Source organism: Chiloscyllium plagiosum, chromosome 11, assembly GCF_004010195.1.
Source record: "Chiloscyllium plagiosum isolate BGI_BamShark_2017 chromosome 11, ASM401019v2, whole genome shotgun sequence".
Taxonomy (NCBI): domain Eukaryota; kingdom Metazoa; phylum Chordata; class Chondrichthyes; order Orectolobiformes; family Hemiscylliidae; genus Chiloscyllium; species Chiloscyllium plagiosum.
In genome coordinates, this window is record NC_057720.1 from 65,763,704 (window position 1) to 65,781,724 (window position 18,021).

General features: G+C 41.9%; 1 protein-coding gene across 8 annotated transcripts in view; it reads right to left on the reverse strand.

The window, feature by feature from the left end:
- lrp8 (low density lipoprotein receptor-related protein 8, apolipoprotein e receptor) overlaps window positions 1-18,021 on the reverse strand; it is a 107,423-nt gene that overhangs the window by 7,681 nt on the left and 81,721 nt on the right. For 6 of the 8 annotated variants that reach the window (XM_043699611.1, XM_043699614.1, XM_043699610.1 and 3 more), the window contains 11 exons: window positions 14,458-14,580; window positions 14,235-14,357; window positions 12,140-12,259; window positions 11,867-11,992; window positions 9,208-9,379; window positions 6,123-6,350; window positions 5,911-6,029; window positions 4,872-5,011; window positions 3,297-3,438; window positions 3,025-3,177; window positions 1,265-1,480 (listed from right to left, as the gene is read on the reverse strand). In XM_043699611.1, coding sequence (XP_043555546.1) covers window positions 1,265-1,480; window positions 3,025-3,177; window positions 3,297-3,438; window positions 4,872-5,011; window positions 5,911-6,029; window positions 6,123-6,350; window positions 9,208-9,379; window positions 11,867-11,992; window positions 12,140-12,259; window positions 14,235-14,357; window positions 14,458-14,580 — 1,662 coding nt within the window. The remainder of the gene's footprint in view (window positions 1-1,264; window positions 1,481-3,024; window positions 3,178-3,296; window positions 3,439-4,871; window positions 5,012-5,910; window positions 6,030-6,122; window positions 6,351-9,207; window positions 9,380-11,866; window positions 11,993-12,139; window positions 12,260-14,234; window positions 14,358-14,457; window positions 14,581-18,021) is intronic. The other 2 variants (XM_043699609.1, XM_043699608.1) reach the window with 2 other exon arrangements.

Below are 18,021 nucleotides of genomic sequence, written 5' to 3' on the forward strand. Positions count from 1 at the left end.
CACAAATGCATGTGCTGAAATTATAAGTCAGTTAGCTTTCATCAAGAGCGCCAAAAGGTCACTACTAGGTTAACATGGGTCTGGATCCTCCAATGGGAGCTAACCTTTGCAGTGATGTAGTTTGGAGTTACCAATGGAGCAGACGTGGAAATCCCAGTGCAGCCAACTCCCCAGAAACTGCCCTGAAAGTTGAAAACTCCCCTTGGGGAATCCTCTGAGGAAATCCCCAACTAAGTTCGCATGGGAAGTTTCAGAAGTTCTAAATGATTTAGTATAATAGTTAGCCAGGATAAATGAGAGGAACTAAAACCTGCTCTAACTCCTGAATACCTATGAAACAGCATCCCGGTCTCTCTAATGACTTCCTTTCAGCAATCCCCCTACTCCACACCAACCGATGTATTCAGCTGCTGAACCTGTCACCAGAACCAAGTTGCTACTCTGGCTCCCTTAGTCACTACCTCTCAATAACTGGGGAAGGCCTTTAAATTTAATAAAGCATGAAAATGGGGTGTGATTTCAACACCAACCCACTTTGGTGCTGCCTACTCAGATTCCTGGATTATTCTAGAATGCTTCAGCTGCGAAGGTTTCTAACCTGGAAATTCGCTCAGAGAACTCTCTAAAAATGCCTACATGTATTTTGCTTTTGGTCTGATTAGGATTGGGAATAGGATTCTGATCCCAAGGAGAAGAGATGGGCCTCTGTTTCTCTCTCCACAGATACTGCCAGAGCTGATCAGAATTTCTAGCACTTTGTTTTTATTTCAGATTTCTATTATTCGTAGTATTTCACCCTAGAATTTTAAAATCTTGGTTCACATACACGGTAGGAATATTGAAGGAGGGAAACTGCTCACGTTTTGAGGAATGGTGGGGGAAATGGAAAAACATACGGAGAATTCAAAAATCATTTGAGGGAGGGAGAGAGTTGGGAAAAGGAGATAAATTTGCTGACATTGAGTCATTGAACGTGACAGTGGAGCGAAGACAGGGAAAAAGGGAAATGCTACCATCCCATTTGACCACAGCATCTTGAGGGTTAGGGATGACCCTAATCCAAGTGATGTTGAAATATGACTAGCTTAATCCAAAAATACAACAGAACGTCAGTCACAGCCAGCAGTCCTTAGGCACCTCTTATCCTCCTGTTCCGAGCTGCATGGTAAAGGCTGGAAGCGGTCACCTGGGAACAAATCTCCTCATTGCGTGGAGTAAACGCTGCAAGAAAACCTGGTGAGGAGCATCATCTTGTAAGACTTACATGATAGTGAGGAACCGTTCCTGTGGATTGAATTGTCTGTGTCAGTGCTGCCAGGGAAGAGCCGTTGTGAATCTCCTGTAGTGACGCCGAACAGAATGGTTGCACCAGGTGTGACGGTTATATTTACTGGAACTTCGGTAGTGAAGGAAGCTGTGCCAGGCCTCGCAGTTGGTTTGCCACTGGTCACTGAGGGGACAGTTGGAAGCTTTTCAACTGTTTTGAAAAGGCACAGAAACAGAGTCCAGAAACAGAAAAAGAAACAGGGTCCAGAAACAGCAATCTGAACATTCAAAAGTTTGAAGTGACTCACGAAGGCAGCAAATCCCTTGGCTCCAGATCCAGTTTGCAGGGGCTGAGGACTGTAGAGCAGAAAATGTGTTGCTGGAAAAGCGCAGCAGGTCAGGCAGCATCCAAGGAGCAGGAGAATCGACGTTTCGGGCATGAGCCCTTCTTCAGGAATCAGGAATTGATTCCAGCAGGAATTCCAGCAACACATTTTCAGCTCTGATCTCCAGCATCTGCAGTCCTCACTTTCTCCCTGAGGACTATAGAGTCATGTTTACAGTATGGAAAGGGTGTCCTTCGACCCATTGTATCCACACCAGTCAATAAACATCCATCTATCCTAATCCCATTTCCCAGCATTTGGCCTTGTATGCTATAGCATTTCAAATGCTCAACTAAATAATTTTTAAACGTCTTGAGGATTTCCACCCTTACCATCCTTTCAGGCACCCATAACCCTCTAAGACAGAATTGAGGAAATCACTTTTCACCCAACCTCCTGCTGCTTACCTTAAAACTGTGTCCCCTGGTTATTGACACCTCTACTAAATGGAAATGTTTTTCACTATCTACCCTATCTGTGCCCCTCACAACTTTGTGTACCACAACCAGATCCCCCTCTCAGCCTTCTCTGCTGTAACAAAAACAACCCTGGTCTATTTCATCTCTCTTCCCAGATCAATGTCCAGGCAATCTGCTGGTAAATATCTTCTGGACTCTCTCTTCTGTAATCACATCAATCCAATAATGTGGCAACCAGAAAGCATGTTTCCAGGGTTGGTGGGTTTGAGCTATAGGGAGAGGTTGAATAGGCTGGGGCTGTTTTCCCTGGAGCATCAGAGGCTGAGGGGTGACCTCATAGGAGGTTTATAAAATCACAAGGGGCATAGATAGAGTGCCTCATACCATTCAACTGTTGCTTCCTTTCCTTGTTAGTCCTCCCACAACAAATCAGCTCACACTTTAAATTCCATTTGCAATTGCTCAGCCCACCTGACCAGCCAGTGTTCATTGTACTGTCATCTAAAGCTTTCCTCCTCACTATTTCCCATGCCACCAAAGTGTATCACAAACAGATCATTCAGCTTAACTCATCCAGGCTACTATTAATGCCTCACCAGAGTCTCTTCCTTTTTCTCCACCTAACCCAGAGGACATAACTTTCTATCCTTTTTCTCCCTCTCATGCAACTATCTAACATCCCTTTAAATGCATCTTTGCCATTTGCCCAAAACATTTTTGTCTTAATTCTGTACTGGGTTTGTTAATGACTATCTTACAGTCCAAAGTTTTGATCATCCTCAGAAGTGGAAACTTCTCCTTATCTATCCTATTAAACACTTTTACAATCTTAAAAATACCTACCAGGCCACCCCTTTGTCTTCACTTTTCTAGCATGTGAAGAAATGTCATCTCCAAAAAAACTGGAAAAGCAAAAGTCCCCAAATGCATTAACAAATTCAAAACACACTTACTTTTATAACACTTTCTCATATCCTGCCCAAGCTTCATGTTGTCAGGACAAGCACATGTGTATTTTGGAGAATGGATGTTGATTTGGGGAGCTGACAAGCACAGGTACTGACATCCTCCATTTGGTGCAACACCATCTGCACAGAAGCTTGTAACTATTTAAAGAAAGAAAACTTTCAGGTTCAAAATCTCGACAAAGTTAAACAGAAAAAAGGTTGAATAATGAAGTACACATTGAAAGTTTAGACTACAAGCAGATTCTGACAGGAATTACCTTTGGGCTGTTTCAGTTCATGAAGAATGATGATGTCATGTAGATTGTACAGGTTATTCGCTAGCGATATCACATCTTTTCCAGTCAGCCGGTTTGCACAGTAAATAGTTTCGTGATCAATGTCAGTCCAATAAATCTTGTCCTGTAATAGCAAAACAAATTAATGAACACTGTAACAGTCAAAGCAAATGGCTGTGAGACAGGGCGCAAGAGTCAAAAGGTGCTTGGATATTGGGATTTAAGAAAGTCCGCAAATGTATTGCTCTACTTGTAAACTGCAACTCTGTGTTGGCTTGTCCTTATGGTTTCATTTGTTAAACTGAAAGCAGCAGAGTTGCTTTGTTTGGTGCTTAATTGCTTTGTTTGTTACTCTTTTTTAAAGATTTGGAAGGCCAGCCCTTCATGGAGTTAACAGGAGCAGGGAAAAGGGGAAGTTGAAATCTGGCAGTGCACCTCCGATGCTGTGGCTGGCAACTGTGTCATTTTAACTTTTGCTCACAAGGTTCCAGTCACTGTAATTGGCCATTACAGCAGTGTAAATTACAACCTGATCTGTTCCAATGTCAGTATTTCATATTCAGGCAAAAACAACAGGGAAAAAAGATGCCCATCAATAGGTCACAAACAGGATGTCACTGAATTTGATTTGAAGAGTCATCAGTTAACAGTGTATAGAAGGTGATCACAGAATCACACCACAAGGAGCTTGTGATTTTGAATCAATATACTCAATTCTACTCTCTAACACAGGTTTGTGGGACTATGGCATACAAAAACAAAAATCAGACTGCTAGATAGATGCCTTGGATTGGGAATAAAAGGAATGCAGCATGAGGAAGGAAACTGGGAAAACCAGGATTTCAGTTTATTGTTGATGTTTAAGTACATCAACGTCGATTCTGAAGGACAGATGATGGAAGATTAGACAATGTACTCAGGTCAACTACCCTGCTACCTAGGCTCACACACTAACAATGCCTGTGTGAATAAAATAATGCACTGCAGTGGGTCAGCCATTACTCCACGAGCTGTACAGCAGTTATTAGAGTTGAAAAAACAAAGTGCAGACTCAAGTGAGCTCTATGCCTTATCCACACTGGGATATCGCAGTTGCATAACAGCTGCTTAAATTGAGTGTACCTTAAATTCACTGTGGCTTCACAGATGAAGATTTAGGATCCCTACAGTATGGAACTGTAAGGTCCATCAAGTCTATACTGACCCTCTGAACAGCATCCCACCCAGATCCACCACCTACCCTATCCCTGTAACCCTGTCTTTCCCATGGCTAACCCACCGAGCCGACACATCTTTGGACTGTGGGAGGAAACTGGAGCACCGGAGGAAACCCATGCAGATACAGGGAGAATGTGCAAATTCCACACAGACAGTCACCTGGATTTAACTGGGTCCCTGTGAGGCAGCAGTGCTAACCAGTGAGTCACCATGCTGTTCACACGACAACGCAGAAAGAAATATGCACCCAAGCTTTAGTATTGAATGAAGTTAAAAATGATGATTTTTTAAAAAAATTACTTTGGCACCAACAAAAGCACTCTCAGATTCTAGCCTTACCTCAAAAACTGTGAGAGCAGAAGGATGCGCGAGGTATTCTTCTGAAAATAGTAATCGTTTCCTGTTCCCACCATTCAGGTCAATGCTAGACAACTCTTGCAGTTTGGAGTCAACCCAGTACAGACGTTGGTTCAATAAATCTAGAAATCAAATACAAACCGGTCAGTCAGTCAGTCAGTGCAGGTTCCTTAATGCCTTCCAACAGGGACAACATGTATTACTCCTGTCCTGTCCTGATCTAAATCCAAAACCAAAGACACATCGGGAGAGATTTTAACTTGTGGGTGTTAGTGTAAAATGGGAAATTAGGGATTTGCCACTGATCGCACAACCCACTTACTTACAGCTCATTTCTCTGTCTTCGGATAGAGTTTGTCCCAAGGATCGTCTCCAATTTAACTTAATGTAGTTTACTTTACTGAAGTCTAGGAACATTTGCAAAGCGTTCAAATGTCAGCAAACCAAGTAAAATATTAGAACATTAGAATTAAGATGATGGATTTCTCTAAACGATCAATTACTTTCTCAACAGTGTTTCTGTAAACCCAGACCCACATTAAAGTAAATGGGAGCAAAACTACAGACAGGAAATTTCTTGGCTCTTGGCCCTTAAAATGGACAGTAGAAATGACCTAAATAAAAAATGATATCATTCTTGCAGTTGAAGATGATTGAGGGATATGGTTAGAGAACATATCTATGAAATAAATGATTGTCTTATTCAGCCAAATGACCTTTTCTTGCTCTTTATAGTCATGAACACACCCTTTTCCTGTATTTTATAGTGCAAAGTCACCTTAAGTAGCGGTGGTCAAGGTCTGTATGATTTTGACTGCTCAATAGATCTTTGCAGAGGATGGGGGAGGGGGGGGGCGTACGTTTATCCTGTTATGTTGTATATCAGACCCACAGTTAAGTGTCTTCAAGTTAAAAGAATAATTGAAATATAAAAGCAGTAAAATACACCCCAGTCCTGCTTATCTTCTCACCCAGCCTGCATCAATTTCACTAAAATTTATTACATTGCTAAAACATCTACCTAAAGTGATTCCATTTGGCCATTCAATGTTGTCTGTGACGAGTGTCTGACGGTCGACTCCATTCAGGCCAGCTTTCTCAATCTTTGCAGGGTTACCCCAGTCAGACCAATACATGAACCTAATTAACAGGACCAGAAGTTTGAAAAAAGATGGGTAAAATCTAGATATTCCATAATGAAACAATGCTGGAAAATATTTTGTTAATATTTACCCTCGAATTGGATCAACTGAGATAGCTCTGGGCTTGTCGAGCTCAGTGCTGATGAGGGTCTTTCTTTTAGTCCCATCTGCAGTTGCCACGGAGATTGACCTGGTACCCGAATCTGTCCAGTATATGTTTTTGTGAACCCAATCCACTGCTAGACCCTCAGGAGTGTGGAGATCATACTTGATTAGATGAATGTGCTGGCTTGGATCACTGGCTTTATCCAAAGGAGCACTGGAACAAAAGATCACGATATGAGTGCTAAGCTCAACATTGCAATGCTGTCCAAGTTAACTGAAGACTGATATCCTTTCCCTATTTGCAAACTATTTCCAAATATATAAACAACAAAGGTGAGCAAATAACATAATTCTCGAAATTGAGAATTAACACTATCAGAAAAGATTAAGGAAGATGACCTCAGTATCCTCAGGAAAGGAAGACTGAAGTTAGTGCTGCAATTCTGAGGAAGGTCATTTGACTTGAAATGTCAACTCTCATGTCACTCCACAGATGCTACCAGACCTGCTGAGTTTTTCCAGCAATTTCTGTTTTTGTTTCAGATTTACAGCGTCTGCAGTTCTTGTGATTTTTGCTGAAATGACTGATTCTAAACTAGTCATTGAATGTAAACCCAGCTGTGAGGGTATTGAGTGAAGAAATGATTATAATGGTCTTCGGTCATCCACAAGTCCAACAGCGGATTAAGCAAATTATATTTTTCAGTGTGTAGAACAGAAATTGGGTTATCATTTAAGCTACCATCAAATGATTTGATTACACAATACGTACAGATTACATTGTCATAATGAGGTTGCAGCTATTGTTAAGAATAACCAAGAAACTCCATTCTTTGGTATTAGAGCTATTTGTTGATATTTAGATTAGCAACAGATAAATGGAGTCTTCTGGTTGCTCTAATACACTGATCTTGAAATGTGGCAGATTTTGAAAATCCCAACCATCTCTGTGATAATTGAAATGGTATCATTAAATGAATCACCTGTCAACTTCATGAGAAGGTATAAATTGATTTCTTTTTTAACACAAACAGTGTTTATAAAAGTGTTGAACCAGACATGATTCAGAATGATTATCATTCCCAAGGGAATATAGGTAGCTGTTTGTAAATTCCTTAGTTCGGTTTGAAATTGAGTTGCAGGTAAATTGCAGTTCCAGCACGTGTTATAGAACATTCTCTTTCGTGTAATGCAAGGACCACATTTTTTTTGGACTGAACTAGAAATGAGCAGAGATACTGCTTTGCAGAAAGGAAGTTGTTAAGGTAATGCTTGCAGCTCTTAAAATAAGTTACTATAAATACAACTGTATTCCAATGTTGCCTCATTTAAGTGATGAAGTAGCACTCCAGTCAGAATGACACTGTCTGTGTGTACTGCTCAGAAACAGACTTTTCATTGGCTTTTCAATCTGGTCTCATTGTTCACTGCTTGAGAGGGCTCAGTATTGTACCAAGCAGTTGAAAGGTTCCTGGACAGGTAGGCTTATGTGTGGATAATACAGTATAAACAGCCAGCCTGTGAAGAGAACGCGTTCATCTCTCTCTTTGCCTTGTGTGTGGAGAAGTAAAAGAAAATCCAGCTATTCTCCCTCACTGTCTCAGTTAGTTGTTTGCTCTGCAAATCCCTGTTGAAAGGTAAAGGTAAAGGGGGAAAAACCACCTTCAGAGCCACTGAAAAGGTAAATCCTCAGTGAAAGAAAGGCGAAGAATCAGTGCGTTCACAAATTCACTACATTAGAAGTCAAAAGAAAACATCAACATCTGTGATTCAGACTGGTGCCAGAACTGTGCTTTTCTAACTTTGAGTTTTCACCCCAATCCACAATATTTGTGTCTTATCTCTTTGAGTCTTTGTAGGTGTTTGGGCATTCAAGGAAGTTGTTGAGTTTAAATGTAGAGTTCCAGAATAGCAGTGCAACAGGTCTTTCATTGTAACCATAGACGAAAGAGCTGTTAGGTTTGCCAACTAGATATGGAAGGGGCATTCAGGATTTTACCAAGGATGTCTTACAATCTATGCTATAATCTGGCTTTAGCCTATATTACTGTCCTAAAATATATCAGAATGAAAATGGATGAATCACCACATTAACCTTAGCACTGGAAATAATAATGATAAACCCAGCCTGGTCAACCCAGCAAAGGCTCCCTCTATAACAAATGGGGGTTGAGCCAAAGTTAGGAGAGCTGTTCTCCAGACTAGTTGACCAGAGTCAAACAGTGTGGTGCTGGAAAAGCACAGCCAGTGAGGAAAATCGACATTTTGAGCATTTAATTTTGAGCAGCTGCTTTTCAGATACTGAAGCAGTCCATGTCCAGATGTAGCAAAACCTGGACGACATTACGTTGGGCTTATAAGAGACAAGTAATACTCGCTGTCTTACAAATCTAGGCAATGACCATATTCAACAAGGCAAAATCTCACCATCACCTTTTGGATATTCAGTGGCATTAGCATTGCTGAATCCCCCAGTATCACCATCTTGGGGCTAGCATTGACCAGAAACTAAATTGGACCTACTGTGTGAAACCAAAGGCTACAAGAGCAGGTGAAATGTTTGGAATTCTGCGTGGATACATGACATCCTGTGGCTCTCTCTAATCTACAAGGCACAAGTCAGGAGTATGACGGGATACTCAGCACTTGCCTAAATATGTGAAGCTCCAAAACACTCAAGCAGCTCGACGCCTTCAATTAAAGCAGTCTGCTTGATTGGCACCCCATTCACTTCCTTCAACACCAATGCAGCATTACAGCAGAGTGTACCCGCTACAAAACGCACTGCAGGCTCCTTTGACAGCACCTTCCAAACCCACAACCTCTGCCACCTAGAAGGACAAGATGCATGGGAGGAATGCCACCTGCAAGCCTGTTTCCAATCCTCACAGCATCCTGTCTTGGATCCATATCCGGTTCCTTCCTCACAGTACACTGGGTGTTCCTAAAATCCAAAGATTGCAGCAGTTCAGGAAGACAGTTCACGATTGAAGGAAATTAGAGATGGGTAATAAATTCTGGCAACGCCCACACCCCATAAACAATTTTTTAAAAAGACACCAACCATTTACCTATATATCTCTTTGTAGTACAGATCAATCCAATATATCTTTTCAGCTTCAACATCAACATCCAGAGCCACCACATTCTTTAATGTAGGTACAAGACGTGTATACTCTTTCTTCATCAAATTGATCATTCTAATCTCATGGCTATTGGTGAAAACCACTGCCGGACTTGTACCTGTAAAGAAAGCAAGGAATTTAATCTAGCAAATAAAACAAATAATTAATTAATAAATGGAACCCACCCACCATTAATGCAGCTAGAAGCTCTATTTCCTGCTGCTGCGTTGGAACACGGGTGTGGATAATAGGGGCTTGGATTTTTTTTTAATTAATTTTCTTACCTATCTTGCAACGCACTGCTGTGTGCCATTTGCCTTTCTGAGAAGTTGTAAAATATTACTAAACAAAATGTATCAGGCCCAATGGTGGCCTAAGGTAAAACTGCAAGTATTCAAACTGACCAGAAGATCTGGTTCTGGCATGGAGCAAGATCCAGAATCATCTTAGTCATGTGTTTTGTACCAATCAGATAAGGAGATCGGACTGTCTGAATTTCTCGGCAGTTAATGGGTGAGACTCGGGAAATAGTTGGGAAGGGCATGGATGTCTGCATTTTTAGATAAAAACAACGTTTTACTCAATTGATTCCTTGGAATGAACAGATTATCTTACAAACATTAGACAGGTTGAGCACATATCTGCTGGCGTTGAATCGTTCAAATTTGAGGGGATATGACAAAGTTGATACTGCAAGGTTGTTTCCCCATGTGGGAGAGACCAGATCAAAAGGAGCACAATTTGAAAATAAGATGACATGCATTTAGGATGGAGATGAGGGGACATATTCTTTCACAGAGGGTTGTTAGCTGGTGGAATTCTGTTCCCCAGATAGCAGTGTGGGCCAGGTTGAGTTTGATAGATTCTTGATGGACTCTTTAGCCTAAGGGGATGGACTTTGAGGCCCTGCATGGATCAGGCATGAATCTATCAAATAGCAGACAGATTTGAGGAGCCAAATCGACTACTCCTGCTCCTAATTTATAAGTGTTTGGCTACCCAGAATTTTGGAAGATCAGGGCTAGGGCAGATTGACAGGTAGAAAGTACACGATTAATGGCATGACCATTTCTTCTGCTATCTGAAAACAGCTGCATGACTGAGAATGGGCAAGTCTAATCCAGTTCATAGTGAGTATTGACATGTGGCACTAATCTGCCCTTTGTTGGCACGAGTTAGTAAATGAGGAGGCCATGAGGATGCCTGTTGTGATTTGCTCTGCATAAAATCCAACTTCATTTAAAATGCACTACCCGCAATTTATCCAAACGTCCATCATAATTGGACTTGTCAATCTCAACTTGTTCCCTATTCCCAGTGCATGAAATCAAAAGCCACATCCCACTATACAAGCTCCTCCATAAGACTGTCCTTGTTGGTAAACTTCTGCTGTTCTACATTCCAAGAGACAGCTGCCCATCCTCCCTTTCTGTCCTCTCCATTCTGTGGCGGTGGCTACCTCAGTTTAAACTTTCGAATTCCCTCACTGCATTTCTCCTTTCTTGAAAAGGCTCAACAAAGCTATGACACTTTCAGTAAATCTCCCCAGCACGCGTCTCCAGTCAACAGTTAGTGGATTTTGCATTTCCGAAATGGCCGTTTTATCAAGAAACAGGTACCATTAAAAAAAAATGCAATTGCTATTGATGAAAAGACTTTAAAAAAAAAAATCATACAAAAGTTGCCATAGCCCTTCTGGGACCAGAGGGCTGCTCAGCCAGAGGTTGAGAAGGAGATTGCTTCATTGTAATCTCAGCCGATGTGCGAATTGAACCAATGATGTTGGCAACATGCTGCATCAGAAACCGGCAACTGAGCATACCGAGGTGAAAGAGGAGACTGAATTAAGATAAAATTAAGAAATATTTTCAGCACAAAATCAGGAGGGCCCTACTCCTGGTGGAAACAAATTACCTTTGAACTGCTAATCCCTGAAACCTTCATTCTCGGTGGTCACATTAAATATAAAAATCAGCAAAGAGGAATAGGAAGACTTTGATTTCACCGCACACAACTCAGGAAATTGATGTGGAACTTAGGGTACAACGTAAGATACTATTCATCATCAAAATACTTCAGATTTCAGCTGCCAATCTCATTGCAATCTCGGATTCTTCAAAAGTATAATGCCACCACCTGGTGTGGAACAGAGCTGCAGTGCTTGATTTCATTAAAATCAAAGCAAAATACTGTGGATGCTTGAAATCTGAAACAAACACAAGATGCTGGAGAAACTCAGCAGTCCTACTGGACTTGAAACATTCACAGTGTTTCTCTCTCTCTGTTGAGGCTCCCAGCATTCTCTGTATTTGTATCTGGTTCCATTTCTGGCCTGTGCTGAATTAAACAATTTCAGCTGGGACAGTAGGTGAGAAACTACTGATGGCCTCAACTGCTTCTGGAGCAAGATGGTAGAGAAAAATAATTAGTGAGGGATTCCTGATCTTACTACTTGGGGATACCTGCTGGAAGATGCATTTGTGTTAACATCACAAGAAGGTAAGATCAGACTAGTGCTCAAACTACCTACAAGCAGTCACCATTTAGGATCATACACTGCCATTGACAATAGAATTGTACCCAGTGTCAGACACCACCTTCTTACCCACTGCTTTGCAAGTTTCAGTCATTGGATCCATCTCATAACCTTGGAAGCAATTGCACTTGTAGCCTCCTTTAATATTGGTGCAGATCTGGCTGCATCGGTCCAGATCCTCACATTCATTTATATCTGAAAGAAGCATTTTGAAGAGTCAATAAATACTTGGAAATCTCTGTCAATTGTACAACAGTATTGATTACTGAAAACAGTGTTAGACAGTCAGCTCTTTATGTAAACGATTGACTGAGGCAAGGCGCTGCCTTGCATTTTAATTACCTCCACATGTCTTTGTGTCCAGCAGTTTGTAGCCAGCTGGGCATTCACATTCATATCCAATCTTCAAGTCTCTGCATGTATGGGAGCAGCCACCATTGTTAGTCAGGCACTCATTTAAACCTGAAGCAGACAACGCAACAAGGCACCAAAGTAGTTCACATCCATCAGATCAATGACACGATTGGTCTCCTCAAATCACAAAACGTTAGTTGGAAATTTTCTAAACTGCAGACTGAGTAAATTCACGTAGACTCTCAACAAGTTAAAATGTGACAAACAGGAGTGAGTATTGAATTTGAAAAGGTTGTACAGCACAGCACAGCTTTAGGACCCTATGTCGCAGAGCTACTCCTTATTGTGCATGAATTGCATATTGAGGGAGGAGTGAGTTAGCATGTCCTAGTAAGTTGGATAGTCAGCTGCTTGGTTGAAGTCACACCAGGGAAGGGATTGATTAGAAGAGAGACAGACAGATGTAGTGAATAATCTCAACAATGTAAGGGTAGAGTCAGAGTCAGATATATCTCAGAATATCATGTGTAGAGCACTTAATGTTAATATGTAATAAACAGAGTGCTGAGCAAGACAAGTCTGAAGACAGTCATATCTTCTCCTCAACCAAATCTGTTTGAACCAGAATCTGGGTATAAAGGCACATGACAAAAGAACAGGTACTTACAGCTAAATTCCCTTCAATATTTTTATACATCTAAACAGTTTCTAAAATGTTTTCTGGTAGCAGCTTGATTGAATGTTACATTTTCAAATGAATGTTATTGAAAAAAAGTTAGCTAGTTGCAGTCCTGCAAGTTCGAGCTGGAGTACAGTTCCAAACATATCAGCAGTCATCCAATGCTCCATCCAGATAGCTACATTCACAGTGTGAGAGCTTAAATGGAGGCTGTCAGCCAACTGCTTGAAGGAGGGAAAGATGCTGCTGGCGGTTACAAGGAGCCCAAGTAAAATGTGCTCAGGCACATTTCATACTGTTCATCGTAACAATGGGCCCAAAAGACAATTGCACTGACCTGATCTTTTTATGGAGAAGCTTTAAAGGCCAGTGTGGATTATTACATAGGATTCTCTTCAAGATGGTGGCTGCCACAAGCTGCAGTGGTATGTCGCAGCAGTTTTATTCTGTCTAGCCAGTCTTCTATGGGATCCGGTATTGCACAAGGCCTTAGCTGTTTTTACCTCTGACTCAGAAGGTTGTAGGCCCTTTTCTAAGATTCGAGCACAGTACAAAATCTAGGCCCCCACTCCAATACAAAGAGATATTGTATTTTGGATGAAATGTTGTGGTGGGGTCTGCCTGACTTCTGAGGTGGGCATAAAACAACCTCTGTCCCACTGTCCTGGTTCATATTTATCCCTTAGCAACATCTCACCAATCGTTCTCATGGTCCGCTTTGCGGGATCATGCTGTTAATATATTGGTTGCCACATTTCTTTCATCGCAATAGTGACCAGATTTCAGAAGTCTTTCACTGGATTTAAAGTGCATTAGGGTATCCCTTCTTGTGAAAGGAGCTGCATACATGCAAGTCACCATTTTAAAATACTGACACTGGGTGTTCAATGGATAGTGCTTTGTATTCTAGTACTGTTTTAAAATACTGACACTGCTTACAGCAGTGTGATCAAAACTCACAGTAAAGCACAAAGGGAGCACAAAACTTGCATTGCCTATTAGTATTAAAGGAAGTCTAATTTCTTCAGATATTACACAGCCCTAACCCATCTCTTCAAAATCTTCTACCTCTGCTATTGCTTTTTGCATATAGAACAACCTTGGTTATCCAAATGTCAATTATCCAAACTTCGGATTATCCGAACAAGATCTCAAGGTCCCATAAAAATGGTATTAGGCAACTCAGCATTCAGTTAAATGGCATTACGGTGTGTATTGCTGGATAATCAAGGCATGTTTGAAAATTGGCCCTCATAAATTATCGTGGGTTTATGATCAGATCAATTATCCAAACAAAATACCCCAACCCCCCAACTCTTTCAGATAATCAAGGTTGTTCTGTAATTATATTAGGCGAGTACTGAGCATATCATGAGCATAAAAAGCACTCTTGATCCACCTTACCACATTCTTTGAGTGGCTCATCCGACCAGTCTAAGCAGTCCCTATGCGAGTCACATACTTTGTCCATATCAATACATTCTCCACTCTTACACAGAAATTTCTGCAGCCCTTCGCATGGGGTCACTATTGAGCATCAAAAACAGCAAGTAAAGATCAGCAAATCCAGTCAATGGGCACTAACAATTTAATGTCTGACTGCTGTCTTAAAATGATCAGGACAAACCATTCACACAGTCGAGCTCATCAATGTGGTCCGGACAGTCAAAGACTTGGTTACACTGTTTGGATCCATGGATGCAGCTCCCATCACTGCACTGGAACTGATCAGGTTGACAAGTCATCATTGCTTTAAAACGAAAACAGAAATTTACATTTAGTTTTATATTTTGTAACTTTAATTGATGTACAGGAGAGAATTCAAAGATTGAAAATCTCTTGTTACTTTTCAAATTGTTTACACACAAAATAAAACAATGCAAAACACCTAGGGTGTTGAGGTAAATGTGATGAAGTTAAATAATGACTTGACTCCCTGAGAGAATGTTACTGTGAATACTTGTCTATCAAGCAAAAGTTGGATCTGACGACCATCAGAAATCTGCAGTGTTGAAGTTGGTCAGCGTCATGTCAGTGCTGGTCAATAAAGAGCCATTCAAACTAATCCCACCTTCCAGCCCTTGCTCAGTCACCTAGTAAGTTATGGAAGTTGAAGGAAGGCAGTTGCATAATGGTAACTGCATTGGATGAGTAGTTCACAGTTCAAGCCTAATGTTCTGCCGATGGCAGATAGTGGAAATTGGATTCAAATGAAACTGTGGAATACAAAAAGCGCAATAGTGAGCATGTAACCACTGTTAATTAATGTAACAACCCATCTGATTCACTCATGTCCTTCAGGGAAAGACCCCTGTTATTTTTATCCACTCTGGCCGACATATGACTCCAGGTCCACAGCAATGCGGCTGACAGCTGTCTAAGCAATAGGGATGAGAAGTAGATGCTGGCTCAGCTAGAGGTGAACACATCTTTTTTTTTCCCCAAAGAGAATATCTAAGTACTTTTAAAATGTTGAGGGTTCTGTTAGGAGAAAGTGAGGACTGCAGATGCTGGAGATCAGAGTTGCGAGTAGGGTGCTGAAAAAGCACAGCTGGTCAAGCAGCATCCCAGGAGCAGGAGAATCGACATTTCGGGCATAAGCCCTTCATCAGGTTGAGAGTTACAGGCCTCTGCCAGCAGGCAGTAAGAGAGGAGGCAGTAAGAATGGCTCTTTGTTGTCCAGAATGGTTGGGCCTGCAATGAGAAAGGAGACAGTGGGAAGGTATATTGAGGAGGGGGGAATCATTTGGCTCGCAGTCAGATAGGAGACAGTTTAACAGTTGCAGCAACTTCAGATTACTGCTGACTGGGGAGATACAAACAAACAGCAACATCACAGAGAAATGGCGTATTTATTGGAAGAGGGATTAACTGAAAAAGAGTAGGAATGAGTGAAATTACAAATCAGGACCAATACATTATAGTAATATAAGTAAGCAAAAAGGGACAAGGGAAATAAAGTTAGCACAAGAGGAGCAAGTTTAAGACCAAGTAAGCTAACGTTTAAGGCATGGCAGCACAGACTGGTCAAGTGGAATGTGTGGCGTGTAATACATGGAAAGTCACGGACACTAACAGGATTCCAGACAACCACATCGCCAGGCAATGCGTCCACCTGCAGAAACGTGAGCTCTGGGTTGAATAGCACCTCCCTGAACATGCTATCCATGTAACTCTCAGCCTTGGGACGTGGCAGAGTGTCTCCAGGTGGCGTTCAAGCTCAGAAACCCGGAGCTCACGTTTCTGTAGGTGGATGCACTGCCTGGCCATGTGGTTGCCTAAAGTCCATAACTCCCCAGGTATTACGGCTACACATGCCATTTGAGCACATGGCTCAGGTAGTAATTATGTCGAGTTTATTATCTTTGTGATTCCACTTTTGAAAATGTCATCCTGAACTGCTCATAATCCCTCAGCAAAACCTCTTTCCTATCCTACCAATGTCTTTGGTACTTGATTAGATTAGATTAGATTACATTACAGTGTGGAAACAGGCCCTTCGGCCCAACAAGTCCACACCGACCCGCCAAAGCGAAACCCACCCATAACCCTACCCCTACATTTACCCCTTACCTAACACTACGGGCAATTTAGCATGGCCAATTCACCTGACCCTGCACATCTTTTGGACTGTGGGAGGAAACCGGAGCACCCGGAGAAAACCCACGCAGACACGGGGAGAACGTGCAAACTCCACACAGTCAGTCGCCTGAGGCGGGAATTGAACTCGGGTCTCAGGCGCTGTGAGGCAGCAGTGCTAACCACTGTGCCACCGTGCCGCCCACTTATGTCGACCATAACAACTGGACCCTCTCCCTCCCACTCCTGGTTCCATTCTCAGGCCAGAACAGCTGTCTTGAACCTTGGTATGAGGTAGGCAGCAATATCTATTCCACTATCCCCTTTTACTCTTACATTTCCTTTTGTCTACCTCCCCTACCCCACCACCCAACAACCCCCCCAACCCTCCCCCGCACCCCCAACCACTTGACAGGTATTCTGAACAATGATGCTGTAGTCATTACACTCACTGACCATGCTATCTGTATACCACAACAATCCCTATTGGACAAGGGCACGGGCCAAGTCTCCTCCAAAGCTCAATTCTGGATCCCTGTACCTGCCTCAATCACAATCACACCGTCCTGTCCCTGACTACAGACCAAGTTTGATGGGGTTATTATCTAAGGGGTGTGATTGCCTCCTGAAAGTGCCCAAGTACCTCTCCCACTCCCTGATGTATCACAATATCGACAGCTTGGACTCCATCTCACCAGCCCTGAGCTGGAGGAGATTGAAGGGAGATTTGATGAAAAAATATGCTTAATTATAACAGACTTAGAAAAGTTAACAAGGAAAACTCTTGCTTTTAGCTGACGGTAAAAGGATTGGGGACACAGACTTAGCATTTTGGACAAAAAAATACAGGGGTTGGTAGGGATAAGAGAAATTTTGATTGAACCCAATGAGCAATTATGGCCTCGAACTTGTTGTCTGGGTGACAGTATATGATTTGAGAAGTGAATTGGATGGACATTTAAGAACAAAGGAAATAAGCTTGCAAAGCTATAGGTCCAAGAGCAGAGAATTGGAACAGACTAAATAGTTCTTCAGAAAACTGGCATGGGCTCAATGAGCTGAACAGCCTCCCTCTGTTTCGTAATAATGCTCAACATGCTGTGCCCTCAGCAACATCATAAAAAAAATCAGGCCGCAAATCCATGATAATGCAAAATTGAGTTCGACGTCACTAACACCACCTGAATAAGTACTTGTCTGATATCCAGTCCTGGAAGACCAAACATTGTTTTTGGTGATGACACAAACTCCAATCACAAGCTATTCACTCCAAGTCGTCTCTTGGTCATTGTCTTGAAGTGCAACTGGAAGATTTGTAATGTTGGAACCTTGTTTAACCCTATGGTGAACACCAATCCCACATCTGCTACATCACCATGACTCTGCCTACACCTCAAAAGCCACCAATATCTGCTCCTACTTTAATTTATTTGCTGCAGAACCCCTCACTCATACCTTTGTGAGCTCGGGATTTAATGATAAAGTGCTGACTTGGCCAGCTTCCAACATTAACCTCTCTACAAACTAGAACTCAAATTTCTGCTGCCCTTATCATCACCGGCACCAATTCCCATTCACCCAGCAATTGTACTCAATGAGCTTCCAGTTTAAC